The sequence below is a fragment of the Trachurus trachurus genome (genome assembly GCF_905171665.1).
Source record: "Trachurus trachurus genome assembly, chromosome: 4".
NCBI classification, from domain to species: Eukaryota; Metazoa; Chordata; class Actinopteri; order Carangiformes; family Carangidae; genus Trachurus; species Trachurus trachurus.
The window spans coordinates 9,652,223-9,666,323 of NC_139898.1; the positions used below are offsets into that span (position 1 = coordinate 9,652,223).

At 43.7% G+C, this 14,101-nt stretch overlaps 1 protein-coding gene across 1 annotated transcript in view; it reads left to right on the forward strand.

Annotated features, from left to right (window-relative positions):
• Positions 1–14,101, forward strand: part of LOC310984889 (capping protein, Arp2/3 and myosin-I linker protein 3-like) — a 38,459-nt gene that overhangs the window by 13,263 nt on the left and 11,095 nt on the right. Inside the window, exons 5-30 of the mRNA XM_083970249.1 lie at positions 45–104; positions 776–897; positions 998–1,092; positions 1,413–1,483; positions 1,628–1,701; positions 1,791–1,866; positions 1,971–2,059; positions 3,240–3,334; positions 3,479–3,565; positions 4,143–4,252; positions 4,365–4,442; positions 4,550–4,626; positions 5,134–5,238; positions 5,401–5,470; positions 6,933–7,014; positions 7,146–7,242; positions 7,418–7,472; positions 9,019–9,191; positions 9,292–9,360; positions 9,796–9,889; positions 11,501–11,599; positions 11,689–11,808; positions 11,895–12,008; positions 12,086–12,261; positions 12,397–12,484; positions 12,581–12,697. Coding sequence (XP_083826375.1) covers positions 45–104; positions 776–897; positions 998–1,092; positions 1,413–1,483; positions 1,628–1,701; positions 1,791–1,866; positions 1,971–2,059; positions 3,240–3,334; positions 3,479–3,565; positions 4,143–4,252; positions 4,365–4,442; positions 4,550–4,626; positions 5,134–5,238; positions 5,401–5,470; positions 6,933–7,014; positions 7,146–7,242; positions 7,418–7,472; positions 9,019–9,191; positions 9,292–9,360; positions 9,796–9,889; positions 11,501–11,599; positions 11,689–11,808; positions 11,895–12,008; positions 12,086–12,261; positions 12,397–12,484; positions 12,581–12,697 — 2,493 coding nt within the window. The remainder of the gene's footprint in view (positions 1–44; positions 105–775; positions 898–997; positions 1,093–1,412; positions 1,484–1,627; positions 1,702–1,790; positions 1,867–1,970; positions 2,060–3,239; positions 3,335–3,478; positions 3,566–4,142; positions 4,253–4,364; positions 4,443–4,549; positions 4,627–5,133; positions 5,239–5,400; positions 5,471–6,932; positions 7,015–7,145; positions 7,243–7,417; positions 7,473–9,018; positions 9,192–9,291; positions 9,361–9,795; positions 9,890–11,500; positions 11,600–11,688; positions 11,809–11,894; positions 12,009–12,085; positions 12,262–12,396; positions 12,485–12,580; positions 12,698–14,101) is intronic.

Below are 14,101 nucleotides of genomic sequence, written 5' to 3' on the forward strand. Positions count from 1 at the left end.
ACAGCGTCGGCTGAAATGTATTGACTTTATGTTTTTCACAACAGGTTGAATCCACGTTCAACTTCTTGGAGATTCGAGCTTTGAATTCCCACCCTGATCACCAGGTGAGGTTTCACATTAATGCCCACTAATACCGTCAACACCCAGCTCCACTGCCACAGCTAATTGATTGTCTGCACAGGTGTGTAATGGAGCGGTTACATCACTTTGGCTTTTGAGGGATTTGGGATAAAGCTTTCATCAAATCAGCCAGAGACACAGTCAGTCCGCTCTTATTAAATCTTTTCTTGTCTCTTTTTTGATGATGATGGCAACAAGATAAAAAGCTTAAGCGCTGGACGGAAGAAGAGAAGGTCATGATTTTTTTTTTTTTTTTTTTTTTGCTGAAAGATGCTCAGTCTGAACTTCCTGACAGAGCCCGGGGGGTCTTTTAATAATTTCTTGCCTCAAAATGTTTAATGTTAGCCTCAGCCTGTGAGAATGAAGATAAGTATTTCCCATTAGAGGAACCTAACAATGCAAATCTGAAGGTGTTATGACTCTGTGAGGTTCTTGCAGGCTGAGATCCAATTTACAGGTTCCCCTATAATAAACAAACAGTCACAGAGGATGACTGTTTTGTACAACAGGTGAATGGCGAGAAAAAGAAAGAAAAATTAATAAATATATATATAGTTATCTAATTTCCTCCCCATACTTTATCAAAAAAGTTGATTTACCATCACATCTCAAAAATGTTTCCTCAGAATCACTTACACTTTCATCTTTTACACAGGTCATCATTGACACCGATAAGTCCAGCTACTCCATGAGGTTTGAGTCCCGCGAGCAGCTCAATCACGTGGTCAGCCATATTAACTTTGCTCTGTCCCGGATATTCAACAACTCCATTTTTGCGTGAGTGTCTCGCAAGAGAAAGTATGAATAAATTGTCTCACATCTGAGCAGACGCTTCAGAAGAGAAGAATACAGTGCCTGTGTTTCTTTATCTTTGCAGCCCCTCCATCTGTCACTCAGACAGTGACCTTTCTGAGGGAAGCAGGAAGTATTCACCCAGCTCAGAGACTTCAGTGGAAACCCAGAGGGCTTGTGGTAAAAGAGACGTTATCATCAAACATAAGAATTTGCACACATGCGTACACACACACACTCATACACAGAGGGACAGGGGCAGATGCACACCACTTGGCAGTCTCAAGAGGACGCTGACTCACACGCTTCACAAATGGTCTTCCAGATGTTCTTTTTAGCCGTTCTCTGTCTCACAAACGAAAGAATGATAATTTGGACCAATGTTTGAGTGTGCATGTTCCTCTCTTTTCTCTCCTGTTATCGCTGAAGGAAGCAGCTGTTCGTATCATCTCAGATTCTTTTTCTATTTTTTTTATCTCCTCCTTTCCTCCCTCTCTCAGGAGGCTTCTCAGAGACCTACGCCGCGCTGTGCGACTATAATGGCATCAGCTGCAAGGAGGAAGTGCAGTGGGTAAGTGCTGTGGGGCTGCGCCTGTGTTACTGTGAGCGTTTCATACAGCAATCTGCACATAATAAATGGGTGGGGGGTGGGGGAGTTGTGCATTGTGCGCTGCAGCAAACAGGCTCATGAGTAATGTCGCTCTAATGTCGCTAGGATGTGGACACCATCTATCATTCCCAGGACAACCGAGAGTTTAACCTGCTGGACTTCAGCCACCTGGAGAGCAGGTGAGGGACGGACGAAGAGACAAACCACACTGTTTACCTCCAAAAGTCTGTGACCTCACCTCATTAACCCCACCTTTGCCTTTCCCCAGGGATTTGGCGGTGATTGTCGCATCCATGGCGTACAACACGTGGTTCACCAAGCTGTACTGCAAAGACCTGCGCATAGTAGGTGTAAACTTCTCTGCTTTATTGTCCCTGTGTTTGTTTAGTCTCTGCTGCAGCAAAACTGATGGAGTTTTAATGATTCCCTTTTTTTCTTTTTCCTCCAGGGGTCGGAGGTCACAGAGCAGGTCTTACATACGGTCAGCAAATCCTCCAGCCTGGAGGAGATCACTCTGGAGAACGCCGGGCTAAAATCGTAAGTTCTTGTTCCTCTTGAAGGGCCAATTTTATACTTGCAGGAGAATATCAAGCTGTTAAAGGAGCTGTATCATTTTCTCCCAGGCCCCTGAAGAGAACCTTTAAGAGTAAAAAAATGACCCTGATAAAGTCTACAGGGTTATCTCTTCAAAGATAATGGGCAGTAACCAGTCGGGGAGTGCATAATGGCTGACATATCAAAAGGGATAGTTCGACATTTTGGCAAATTGGCCCATTGCCATAATCCCTATACTTTTAGGAGTAGGTGTGTTACCTTTAATTGCAGGTGCAAGCTATTTTTAGAACAGTGGAGCAGAGCCATGAGCTGCTCAGAGCTACACTATGGAGGCTAATTTTTTCTTGGTTTCCCTCATCAAACTCATCAAATACACAATCCAACAACTCCAAAACGCTCTTGTGGACAAGTTGTGACCTGCACATTCACCACGCTATGAGATGTTGTTGGATTGTGTATTTGATGAGTTTGATGAGGAAACCAAGAAATCCCATTAGCCTCCGTAGTGTAGCTCTGAGCAACTCTGCTCCGCCGTTCTAAAAATAAATTTTATTCGCATCATAGACCTGAAGAGCTCTGTGGAGTCTTATAGTAAATAAACACAAGTTGTGTTTACATTCACTGTGACTCATCAAATCTCTCTGTGCCCCTGGGATAAAGCAAAAGTGTCAGGTCTATTTTCTTCCTGCAAAAAACATTTGCAAAGATGCATTTCTTAAATGTTTTAAATCCAGCTTTTTATCCATCTATATCCATGTTTAGCGGCTCACTCTTCTTCTTTCCTGCCTTTGTTGGCACATTCCTGCGTTATAATGTATTACCAACGTCACCACCGCCCCATTGAAACCTGTGTGAATCCACTGGCAGAGCTTTACATCCCATGAAAAATGAGTTTATTTCAGTCAGTCTACAGCAAATTAACTACTGTAGCAACTTTTTTATTATTTAAATCAATAAATAATTTAATCTTCCGAGTAAATATACCTTCATCAGCTGTCTCTCCTTGTCTAACATTTTAATAAGTTGGATAGTTGACACTTGTTGTGGGCACTTTTCACTTAGAGAAGAAAAAAAAGTGATTCATCAGAATCGTTGGGACTGAAAGTCGTTAGTTGCAGCCCTCATGTGCTCGTCTGTTTGTACGTGTTGAACCACTTCACAGGGACTTCCCACAGAAGATGTCAGCTGCTCTGTCAGAAAACCCTGCCTCCGTCATCCACTCGCTCAACTTGGCCCACAACTCACTGGACAACCAAGGTACGATCCAACATCAGCTTCTCTTTGCGGTCCAATTTACTGCAGAGATGAACAAAAACCAATATAGATGTGTGACCATGGACTGTGTGACCTTACAACAAATTGATTATGTATCTCTTTATTCATCTTGTGCACATGTTGCAGGTGTGTCCAACCTAATACAGCAGGTGTGTCGCCTCAGCAAGGGACTTCGTCTGCTCAACCTCTCCAAGACCTCGCTCACCTCTAAAGGTCTGGCCCAGTCCCCCTGTTATTCCTCTCTTTATCTCTGTGATGTCAAGAAAATGTGACCAAAACCAGTAATTCACCAAGATCATGTGTAATCAAGTTGAACTGCAGCTGAGCGAGCGGCTCTCAGAGCTCAGCTTGTATAACACTGCAGGTTAGAGAATAGAAAACCTACAGAGCTCCAGATGACTCTCCACTTTGTTTCATGTGTTGGCCCCGCTATGACTCCATATTGACTTGTAACATCTTGTGCTGCCCCGCAGGCAGCGTGCCTCCTGTTACTGTCTCATCTTCCCATGCACCCAGTGGAGAATTTAAATATTAGATTGGAGCAGGCAGATACTATACGGCGCTGCCTCCCATCATATCCACTGATACCTGCTGCTGCTGCTGCTGCTGCTGCTGCAGATGTGCAATGAATAATGGAATGACACAAAATGTTTTGAGTGTTCGCTCTCTTTTAATATTGTACAACTTCCTCCTTCACCGTGTCTCTCTGTCTCGCTTTTCCCTTTTATCCATCTGCACCCCCACTGCACCTTCACCCCCACCCTCCTCTCCCCCTCTCCCTTTATCTCAGGAGTGGTGTCTCTCTCTCAGGCTCTGTGCTCCAGTGACGAGTACTCCAACTCTCTCCTGCACCTGGACCTGAGCAAGAACCCCGGGGTGCTCTCGGGGGAAGATGCCTCGGTCAGAGAGCACAACCCGTCTGGAAACAAACAAAAAAACAAACGGCTCCATATTTACCCCACTTTTCCAAATGAATGAGACGTTCTTCCTCTTTGTCTCTTTCTGTTTGCAGAACTTGTACCTCTTCTTGTCTCAGCCCAACTGCCTGGTCCATTTGGATCTGTCTGGTACAGATTGCTCCGTGGACTCTGTGAGTAACTTAATGGTTTGGAATGATCAAATGTTGATGTGCAGTGTTCTGTCTGCACAACCATGAGGCCGGTTTAATAGCCGTTTTCTACCCTGTCTCTCATGCAGCTATTTGGGGCTCTGCTGAGGGGGTGTTGCGCTGATCTCTCCTTTTTGAATCTCTCCAAAAATTCCTTCTCCCACAGGTTAGTCATGTCTTGTAGATTTGCCTAAACAATAACGGCCGTGGCAAATCCAAATCTGAGATGATATCATCTTCTGTTCACATTTAAAGGGTTCATTTATCCTCTCTTTCTCCCTCCGTCTTTTTCATCAGTCATTATCTTCATCTCTTGCTTAATGGGGAATCAGAAATGAGCTTTGTGGGAATCACTGCGACGTTGTGTTTGCTCTCTGTGGGTGTGTCTCCTGCCGTTTAAAACCAGAACTCTCAGCACTGTCTGCATAGATAAGACTCATGAATATTTAAGCAGAGCTATTTATCATTTGACCCCACTCGCTCCCCCTCTTACACCGAATTCTGTGTCAGTACGCCGCGCTCAGCACTGCACTCATGTTTACCCAGCCCGTCAACAATATGACTACATCTCCTCTGTGTGGTCAGGCTCATCTCCATCCAGCTCTCTCCTCTATGTCTCAACACCTATTCTTCCTCTCTTTCATCTCTTGTCTTTTTTTCTGTAATTCAACAGGAAAGTGAAGGACACGCTGCCATTATTTCGTCAGTTCTTCAGCTCGGCCTTCAGTCTCACTCACGTCAGCCTGGCCTCTATGAAGCTGCCCCCTGATGTTCTTAGGTGCTCGTCATGTCACCTCTCATACTCTATCCAAATCTGCTCCTTGTATCCAAATGCTGTTGCAACAGAGGCATAGGCTACTTTAATTGTGTAGCTATCCTCGCTGAGTCAACGAGTCGCTTGCTGCCTAACACGCTGTTCCTCTTCTTTCTGTGTCCATAGGGCTCTCCTTACTGGGTTAACCTCCAATCCTCATATCAACGACCTTCATCTGGACATCAGTAGCTGTGAAGTAAGAGTTCATCTCTTTATCTGTAATGTCCTCTAGGGAGTTTCTTTTTTCCTAATCATTAACATAAAGAGACAGTTTCACTAGTTTTACTAGTCAGACTTCAAGTAACTGTAAATGTGTCTATGCCAACACCATATATTGACTATCCTACTGTAAGATGGACTGTTACATTGAATCCTGGGAAAATTTAAACTTTTTTCAAAATAAGAAAAAAATAATTCAGACAGATAAACCTAAGTGTGTCTGTCTTTTGGAGGGATTCAGCTGATAGGCTAACATTTTAACATGTGCATTTCACTTTTTCTCTGTGTTTTCTTGCTGGGTAAGAAGGCTGGAGTTAGTCTAGGGGTCGGTGTCTTACTTGTGTTAGACTAATTTGTAAGCTGAACTGACTAACAGTACAGACCGGTCTAAAATATCAGCCCCACATCTTTATACTACAGGCCCTACAGCCTCTATAACCAATACTTGATATTAACAATGAATCGGATGATTATATGTAATGTGAAATGTGTTTCTTTGAACTGGGTTTTGCAGCCCACCAGCTATTCAGTCTCGTTGCTCTCATGGTTTTGTTGTTGCGAGTTGCGACTGTTGTGTGGTTACAGTTAGCATGTAGGCTGTTACTCTCTCACAGTCTGTTACAACATGGATGTTACAACAAAGTTAGCTGCTAGCCACATAGCGTGGTTTGTAGAGTTGGTGGAGACCAACAATGAGCTGAAAGACAGTGAACTCTGCACTTAACATTCAGGAAGCTGATAATGTTGCGCTGACAGTGCTGTATGTACAACTATAACATATGAGTGGTATCAGCTTGTTGTAGGCTACTGCTCCAAGTATCCCCATATTGCAATATTGTATGTAGGTTTGGGTACTAAAATGTGTATTATAGTAGGGGTAATGTTATTAAGTATTACAAACTTCCTGTGCAGGTAGAATGGCCACTGTCAGGTACATTGTATTGGACTATTATTACATGTATTCATGTGTGTATTGCTTTTGAAGTTAATCAAAATTACAGTTAATTATTGTAAGTTTCACACTGATGACAAGATGCCTCTCAGTTTAGTCAAGTAGCAACACCTGTTGAAAGAAATGAAGTCCTTAAACTCCTCAGGAGAAGTGACTGTTTTATTTAGATGTTAAGAGTTTCTGGTTTTAGCAGTAAGTGGGTTGATTGTATGCAGAAACAGCTTTTTGGGATATGCTGGTTGCTTAGTCAAGAACCAGCAGAGTGTTTCCCTACCACTGAGCCGAGCTGCTGCAGATGACAAGCAAAGCAAACCTCGCTGTTCAGCAAGCCCTCAGACTGCAGACTGCTTGCAGAGACATAAAAAGGCATCAATAAATTTGCCTCAGTCTGGAAAAATAGAACTAATCCCCAAAGACTGAACCTAAATTGACTCTGATTCATGTCTGTGCACATGTTTGTTTTCCCTTTCCGTCTCTCTCTCTCCAGCTAAGGTCTGCGGGAGCCGCTGTAATTCAGGAAGTCTTTCCCAGAGTCTTGTCTATTGCCACTCTGGATATCTCAGACAACGGTATGATGGCACGCTACAGCACGTCTCTATGTGACCTTGACTTTCTGTCCTCAGGCAGGCGAGGTTTGAGTCGGCTGTTAATGGCAGTCATGTTGAGCTTTGTGTGTGTTTATGTGTGTGTGTGTGTGCAGGTCTCGACGCAGACTTGCTCACAGTGCTGCCAGCCCTCTCCAGACACCCCTCCCTCAGACACCTTCATCTGGGCAAGAACTTCAACATCAAAAACAGGTGCAGGTGTCTTCCTTTTGCCGCACTCAATTCTTGCCCCGCGCGTGCCAGCTCGACTACACACACGTCTGTGATTTTTCATAAGCGGTCGGACAGCTCGCCGGCAGCGGGAGATGACTCGTGTCGGCTCATGTATCCTCGTCTCTGTGTTTGTCTCCGTGGTTTGTGTCTGCAGGGTTCTGGATGAGGTCCTGCAGAAGCTGGTTCAAACCATACAGGAGGAGGAGTGTGTGAGTGATCATGCAGGAGAAGCCTGTTATGCGCTCGATAAAACATACTGTAAAATGCAAATTTTGCAAAGCATGCGCTGCTTTGTAACAAATCACCCAGAGGATGTAAAAAATATATTCTGAAAACTCTTATACTTAACTCTTTCTGCATATATCATCATTGTGTTATGTTTCCAGTTGTTGTAGTACTGTTTCTCTGTTGCCCTTGTGGGTATAGTGTCTATATCAACACACGCACATAATGTAAATAATTTATATGTACAGCTTGTAAAGTCATGTAGGCGAGCAGTCTCAACACTCTGAAGTAAATTTCACCACTGCTCTTCATCTACTTGCCCGCCTCATTTATTCATAAGTACCCCACCAGTAGACTAGAGTTGCACGATACCCACGGTAGCCACGGTACCCCGCGGTGCCAAAACGTAACGGTTCCTACTATACTAGAAATTCTACACGGCGGTACTACCGTGGATTACTACTACCGGTGCCAGTTTCCGCCATAGCGGCCGCCCCTCCTCTCCTCCCGGCTTCTCCCTGCACGCACTCCGTTGTAAACAAAACCCACATGCACCCACTGCAACCTAACTACACAGCTGCTGAATGATTGGCTGTTTGCCTGTTACTGGTGATGTCCGGGGATATGATAGGCTGTGTCCGCACGCCCGTCTGTTATCTGATTGGCTGTTCGTGGTTCATGCCGGCAAGAACGGACTCCATGAAGACAGCTGAGACAGCTCCGCTTCGATAGGAATTCGCTTCAAAACAAACAACGAGCTAAAGTTCTGTCTCGCCCAGACGCGCGCAGGGCACGAGACAACACACTGACCACGGCAGAAGCACCGGGCGCGAGCGGCGGGTCTGCCGCGGCGTCGTCGTCGTCAGTGGCACTTAATTAATTTAGCTCTGTTTATTTTCTCATTGGCTAATATCAGGCTATATGCTCCGTGTACAGGCTGAGGAAAGTTAAAGGATGTCCAAGTATAAAGCACCTAGAAAATGCATAAAAATATAGTTTTCACAGGGAATCAGTTCCTGTTCATTGTATTTTGTCCTCTGGTTTATTATGAAGAAGCATTATTGTCAAATAGATTTTTTTTAAAAGACAGTGGATTTGTTTTTATCCTAAGTTGATTATTTATATTTGTTAAACATAAATGAATGTGCAAGAGACTGAATGGTTATTTATTTCCAACCATATACATTCTAACTTCATTTATTTGTTTTTTATTGCTTATTTAAAAATATTTGTTTCAGTCTAATTCCTACTTCACCAGTATTATGTTTATCATGCACCAAACAACATTATAAGTAATTAATAAGTATTTATAACTTGTACAAATACATTGCAGTTCATAAAAATAATAATAATAAAAAAAGGTTGCAGTATCGTGATATTACCCGGAACCGTGATACTTTGTCTGGTATAGTACCGTGGTTACTCATTTTGGTATCGTGACAACTCTACAGTAGACAAACACACCCACACACACACACACACACACACACACTAGAAACACACGTGCTTGTTCCTCTGCCTCCCCTCCAGGCCCTGCAGTCTCTGTCCCTGACGGACTCACGCCTGCGCTCTCGGGGAACCGTGCTGGTCAACGCCCTGGGCAGCAACACCTGCCTGAGAAAAGTGGACCTGAGCGGGAACAGCATGGACGACATCGGAGCCAAGATGTTGAGCAAAGCCCTGCAGATCAACACCACACTCAGGTGAAGTGTTAGAGAGGATCTGTGTCTCTGTCTCTATCTTTTTTTCCCCCTGTGTGCTCTATTTGGAGGTTTGTACTAAGCTCACCACTTTCCCCCGCAGGAGTGTGACATGGGATCGCAACAACACCTCCGCAGCAGGGTTTCTGGATGTGGCACGAGCGCTTGAACAGTAAGAGCACCAAAGCATCATCAACACGTGGTTTACATGTGTGTGCAGGGAATATAGGAAAGCCTATATACATCAGCTTCAAGAACCGTATTGATTTCTAGAAAACTTCCTGTCTTTTAGAACATTTAACCAAGTTGAAATGTGCAACATGAGCTGAGCAAATTGTTGCTTTCCACTTTGCTATCTTAAGTGGTCCAGATTTACCTTTAGGCTACGGATGACATGGTTACAAAGATCAAAGTATTACTCACACGTGCTGCATGGCGGAGGAGGGATATTTTGGGATGAGCTCTGTCCAGTGGGGATATTAACCTTAACTAACCCTTGAATCTGTAACCCACTTTATTTTCTCCTTTCTAGTCTTTTACTGTCACCCTCGATAACTCAACCCTTCCTCTGCTCTTCCTTCCTCTTCTCTTCTTCCCTCTCTCTCAGTAATTTCACCTTGCAATACATGCCTCTCCCCCTAAGTGACATCAGCCAGGCGTACCGCAGCGCCCCTGAGAGGACAGAGCAGGCACTAACCAAGGTCGGCATCAGAGAGCAGCCACTGTCACACTGTCATTTGTCAGGAGGAAAAAAAACTTCCTTTCAAACAAAATCTCAGAGATGAAATCTTCATCAGTGCTTCGCGGCTTTAAAGCTAGGTTTGAGTTCATTAAAACACAAATTCATCGAGTGCTTTGGATCATAAATGAGCAGACGTCTGAGGGCTCTGACAGAGAAACTGTATCTGAGGAGATAATTGACCTCTGGAGCTCTGTGAGATGTGTATCTGGTTGTCATGAAGAGTCATTTAATCATAAAAGTTCTGCCACTGGAGAACTCACTTCATTTCTACACAGAACAGTGAAATGCTTGATTTATTCTTCAAATGAAAGAACTAACTAACTAACATAATCTCACTCTTGTAAATCTAACACAATAGAAATGTTCAGAACTGTTGAGCATGAAAATGAATCTTAATGTGCATTAAACACTGAGGACTTTCAGCTTTCTGCGCTTTATGATTCCAATTATTAAAGTTAGAGAAATGAAATTCTGACAGCGTTCGCCCCTGCGGAGAGACAAATACATAAGGCTGTCAGTAAAGATTGTTGACTTTGATGCTGCTCCATATGAATCACTCACCTTTTTACATCTAAGTGCTGTACAGTAGTCATTACTGTGATTACTGCAGTCTGGGTGATGGCAGCCTTACTTGACGAGAGGCTGGCAGGTGCAAATCTGCACTCTGGATTCAACTCGTGAAACTTTCAGAATCAGCCTAATGCCATTATACAAAGTGCAACGTCTGTGGCTAGTCTGCTAGTGTGAAATAACTCATTCATTTATTAATGTTGATTCATAAATTCAGAATGAAAAATTCAAGCTTGAAAAATTCAGAATCATTCATATTCAAGTTGCTCGCATTCATCAGGCCCAAACTCAGATCCCAAAATTCAAATTAAAAAGTAAGATTCAACAACCAGGAACAAAAGATGAGCAACTGAAAGTCAACTCCATTGGTCATGTGATGGATGTTGAATTGAGGTTGAACTTGTTTTGAGAAAGTGAAAAAATTCTACAGAAATTTTCCTAAAGCGTAAAAAAAAAAAGAAATCAGATCCATAATTTTAAAAAAAGGTTGCACTTTACATGGTATCGTCATAAGAGTGACATGACACTGTCATGAACATGTTATAAACATTATATTAATGTCATAATGTTGTCATTAAGTGTCATTTGGTTTTTGTAGGGTTAGGGTTAGGGTTAACCAAATGACACTAAATGACAACGTTATGACATTGACATAATGTTTATGACACGTTCATGACTGTGTCATGTCACTCTTATGACGATACCTTCAAGTAAAATGTTACCAAAAAAAATAATAATAATTTGTGGATGTTGAATCACAATACAGGTTTAGTTTGGAGCCACTCAGTAACTTAAGAGCTTGTGTTTTACTCAAGTTTATCTAAGGCAGACAGTTCCTTGTTAATCACTTGGGCGACATCTTTTCATCTGAAGACGTTTTCTTTGATGGATTCATTCATTGCCCTCTGCTACTTTCCATCCACTGCATCATAATCATCTCCTGTCTTGTCTTTCTGCTCAGCTCGCCCTCATGCCTCTCTCCCTCCTCTCTCCTGTGCAGATCCAGCGTGCTCTGGTGAGGAACAACCAAACCCAGAGCTTCTCTCAGCGACAGGCCCTGCGGCTGCACCAGGGTCTGGTCACCAGCACCGCCGAGCAGGTAGCGACCCACCTGTGTGTGCTTCGCCTCGCTGCATGTTTGTTTTTATGCGTATCTGCGTTCGTAACACTTGCCTGTCTGTTTCCAAGGTGATGGAGCGGCTGTGTGTGCGTGTCCAGCAGCAGGTGTGTGTGTTACGAGGAGTCGGGGAGATGGAGGAGATTCAATCTGCTAAACAAGTGCTAAAAGAAGCCAGGAATTCCCGCGCTGTGAGTGGTGTGAAAATGCACGAGTGTAATGTTTTATTTACTGTCGTGCTGACTTTGAATTAATCCGTCCTGTCTGCTGCTCCAAGCTGTACCCTTCACTGTGTGAGCTGGCTCATGTGCTGTCTGTGGACGGGCCGGTGCGGCAGAGACTCGACTCGCTGGCCGGGGAACTTGCCAAAGCCGCAGATAAGGAACTTCAGGTATCTCTAACGGCCTCTTCTCACACTGCAGTCCCATTACAGACGAGTCAGTTACTGATAACCAGCATCCATCGCAGGTGATCGTGGACTCGATGGTGTCGCTCTGTCGTGAGCTCTGTCCTCTGTCCTCCTCCGCGGCGGAGAGATTGAGTCCTCCGCTCTCATCCGTCTCTGAGCGCGTGTCTATCCCTCGCTCTGCGATCCGGACGGCCCTGATGGAAAGAGCAGCGCAGGACATTCACCGAGCCTTAGAGTAAGAAAGGGGATCAGGAGGAGAAGAGGAGAAGAGCCGAGCAGCAATAAAAGGTTGAATTTGCTAAGTAGGTTATTGATTTAATCTCATTTTCCCATTTCTTTCTCCCTCTCTCTCTAACCCAATCTCCTGCAGAGAAGTGAAGCTCTCAGTGGTTTCCTATCTCACCAACTCCATCGTGGACCAAATCCTGCAGGAGCTCTATGCCACCCATAAAACCCTGGTAAATACAAAGCACTTACTGTAAAAAGGAACTGAACGTGTCACAGTGAGTTATGGGAGCGTTTGCCAAAAGGTTCAAGAGCACCGTCTGTTTCAGACCCGGCAGGTGTCTCACCTCAAGCGGTGGGATGGGTGTGAAGACGGGACGGGCTGGAGGTTTAACAGACACAGAGACTCACTGGACATCACAGACGAGGAGCTGGGCACCAGCATAGTGAGTGCACCAACGTGTGTTTTGTATTTTCTGTTTGTGTTGTCCAGACATTTGTGTTAGGGTTCCCAGTAACCTCCTCAGACCACATTTAGAAACGTGAATTCTGAAAAACTCTCACGAGTCACAAAAAAGCTCACATGAGGTGTTTTTTCAGACTGTCTGTCTGACGCATCAGTATTTTACAAAAGTGAAATGGAAAGACTTCATTAATATTCAAATTATGGCATCTGTCACACCGTGGCCCAGGGAGCCGGCTCCAACCGAGAGGCTGACGCTGACTGAAGAGTTTTTTTTTTTTTTGCTTCGACGGGTTCGTTACTGAGTGAAATGATCCAGAGAGGTATCTAAGCAGCAGCTGCGATAAGAGCTGCTCTGATTATTACTGATCACTATTAGTAAGGAAAGGAACGTCAGTGTTTCCTGTAGCAGACAACAACACAGAGAACAACAAGAGAAATGTTGCCCCACAGCATCCTTCAACCTTGGGGTCGGGACCCCATGTGGGGTCGCCTGGAATTCAAATGGGGTCGCCTGAAATGTCACGTCATTGATAAAAAAAAATTACTGATCAAAATATTTTTTTTTTAAATTCAGATTCAGATTCAAACAACTTTATTTATCCCCGAGGGGCAATTCGGTTCAGCAGACTCAGTTTCGTTAAAAGACAGATAAAAGGAAGAAGAGGGAGACAAACAAATCCATGTCGGGTAATCAGTATGTGGCACAGACTCTCACAGCACATCAACTAACTAATTATTATTCTTTTTAAAATTATGATTAAAAACACCACACACAATATTAAACAACTGTATTCTATACTTTCACTTTCTGGAATATAAATCGAGTTCATGTGACTGCATGTGATCGCAGGGTCGCCAGAAATTTGTGATGTCAAACTGGGGTCACACAACTGTAGTTTCACCATGACAGACCCACATGAATGAATGATCCTGTTCTGTGTTCACGACCCAATCCAAAACCGATGGAAACCCATGTGTGATCAGCTCCAAATCCATCAACAGTCGTTACTTCTCTTTCAAAGTCGGTTGGGAGTCATCGTGCACAACAAGCAGACTGGATTTATAGCGCAGAGCTTGATTTATTTAGTTATTATTTCAATGTCTCATTTTCTCTTCTTGTTTATTCAGCTCATGTCTCTTATTTACTCACTACAATCTGGTTTGCTTTGTCTCTGTGGTGGTTAGGAAGGAAATATTTCTTAAGATAATGTTGGTTAATGAAGAAGCCCAGTGTCAGTGCAGTCGCATTATTCATCCTTATCAATTCTCTTTCTCATTTTCCCTCGTCCTCATGATGTTTTCCATGGAGGTGAAGGAAAAGTGCATAGACATAGACTATTTCTGGCCCTTCCACGGCAGCCATTGGCAACTGTAAATCTATCCA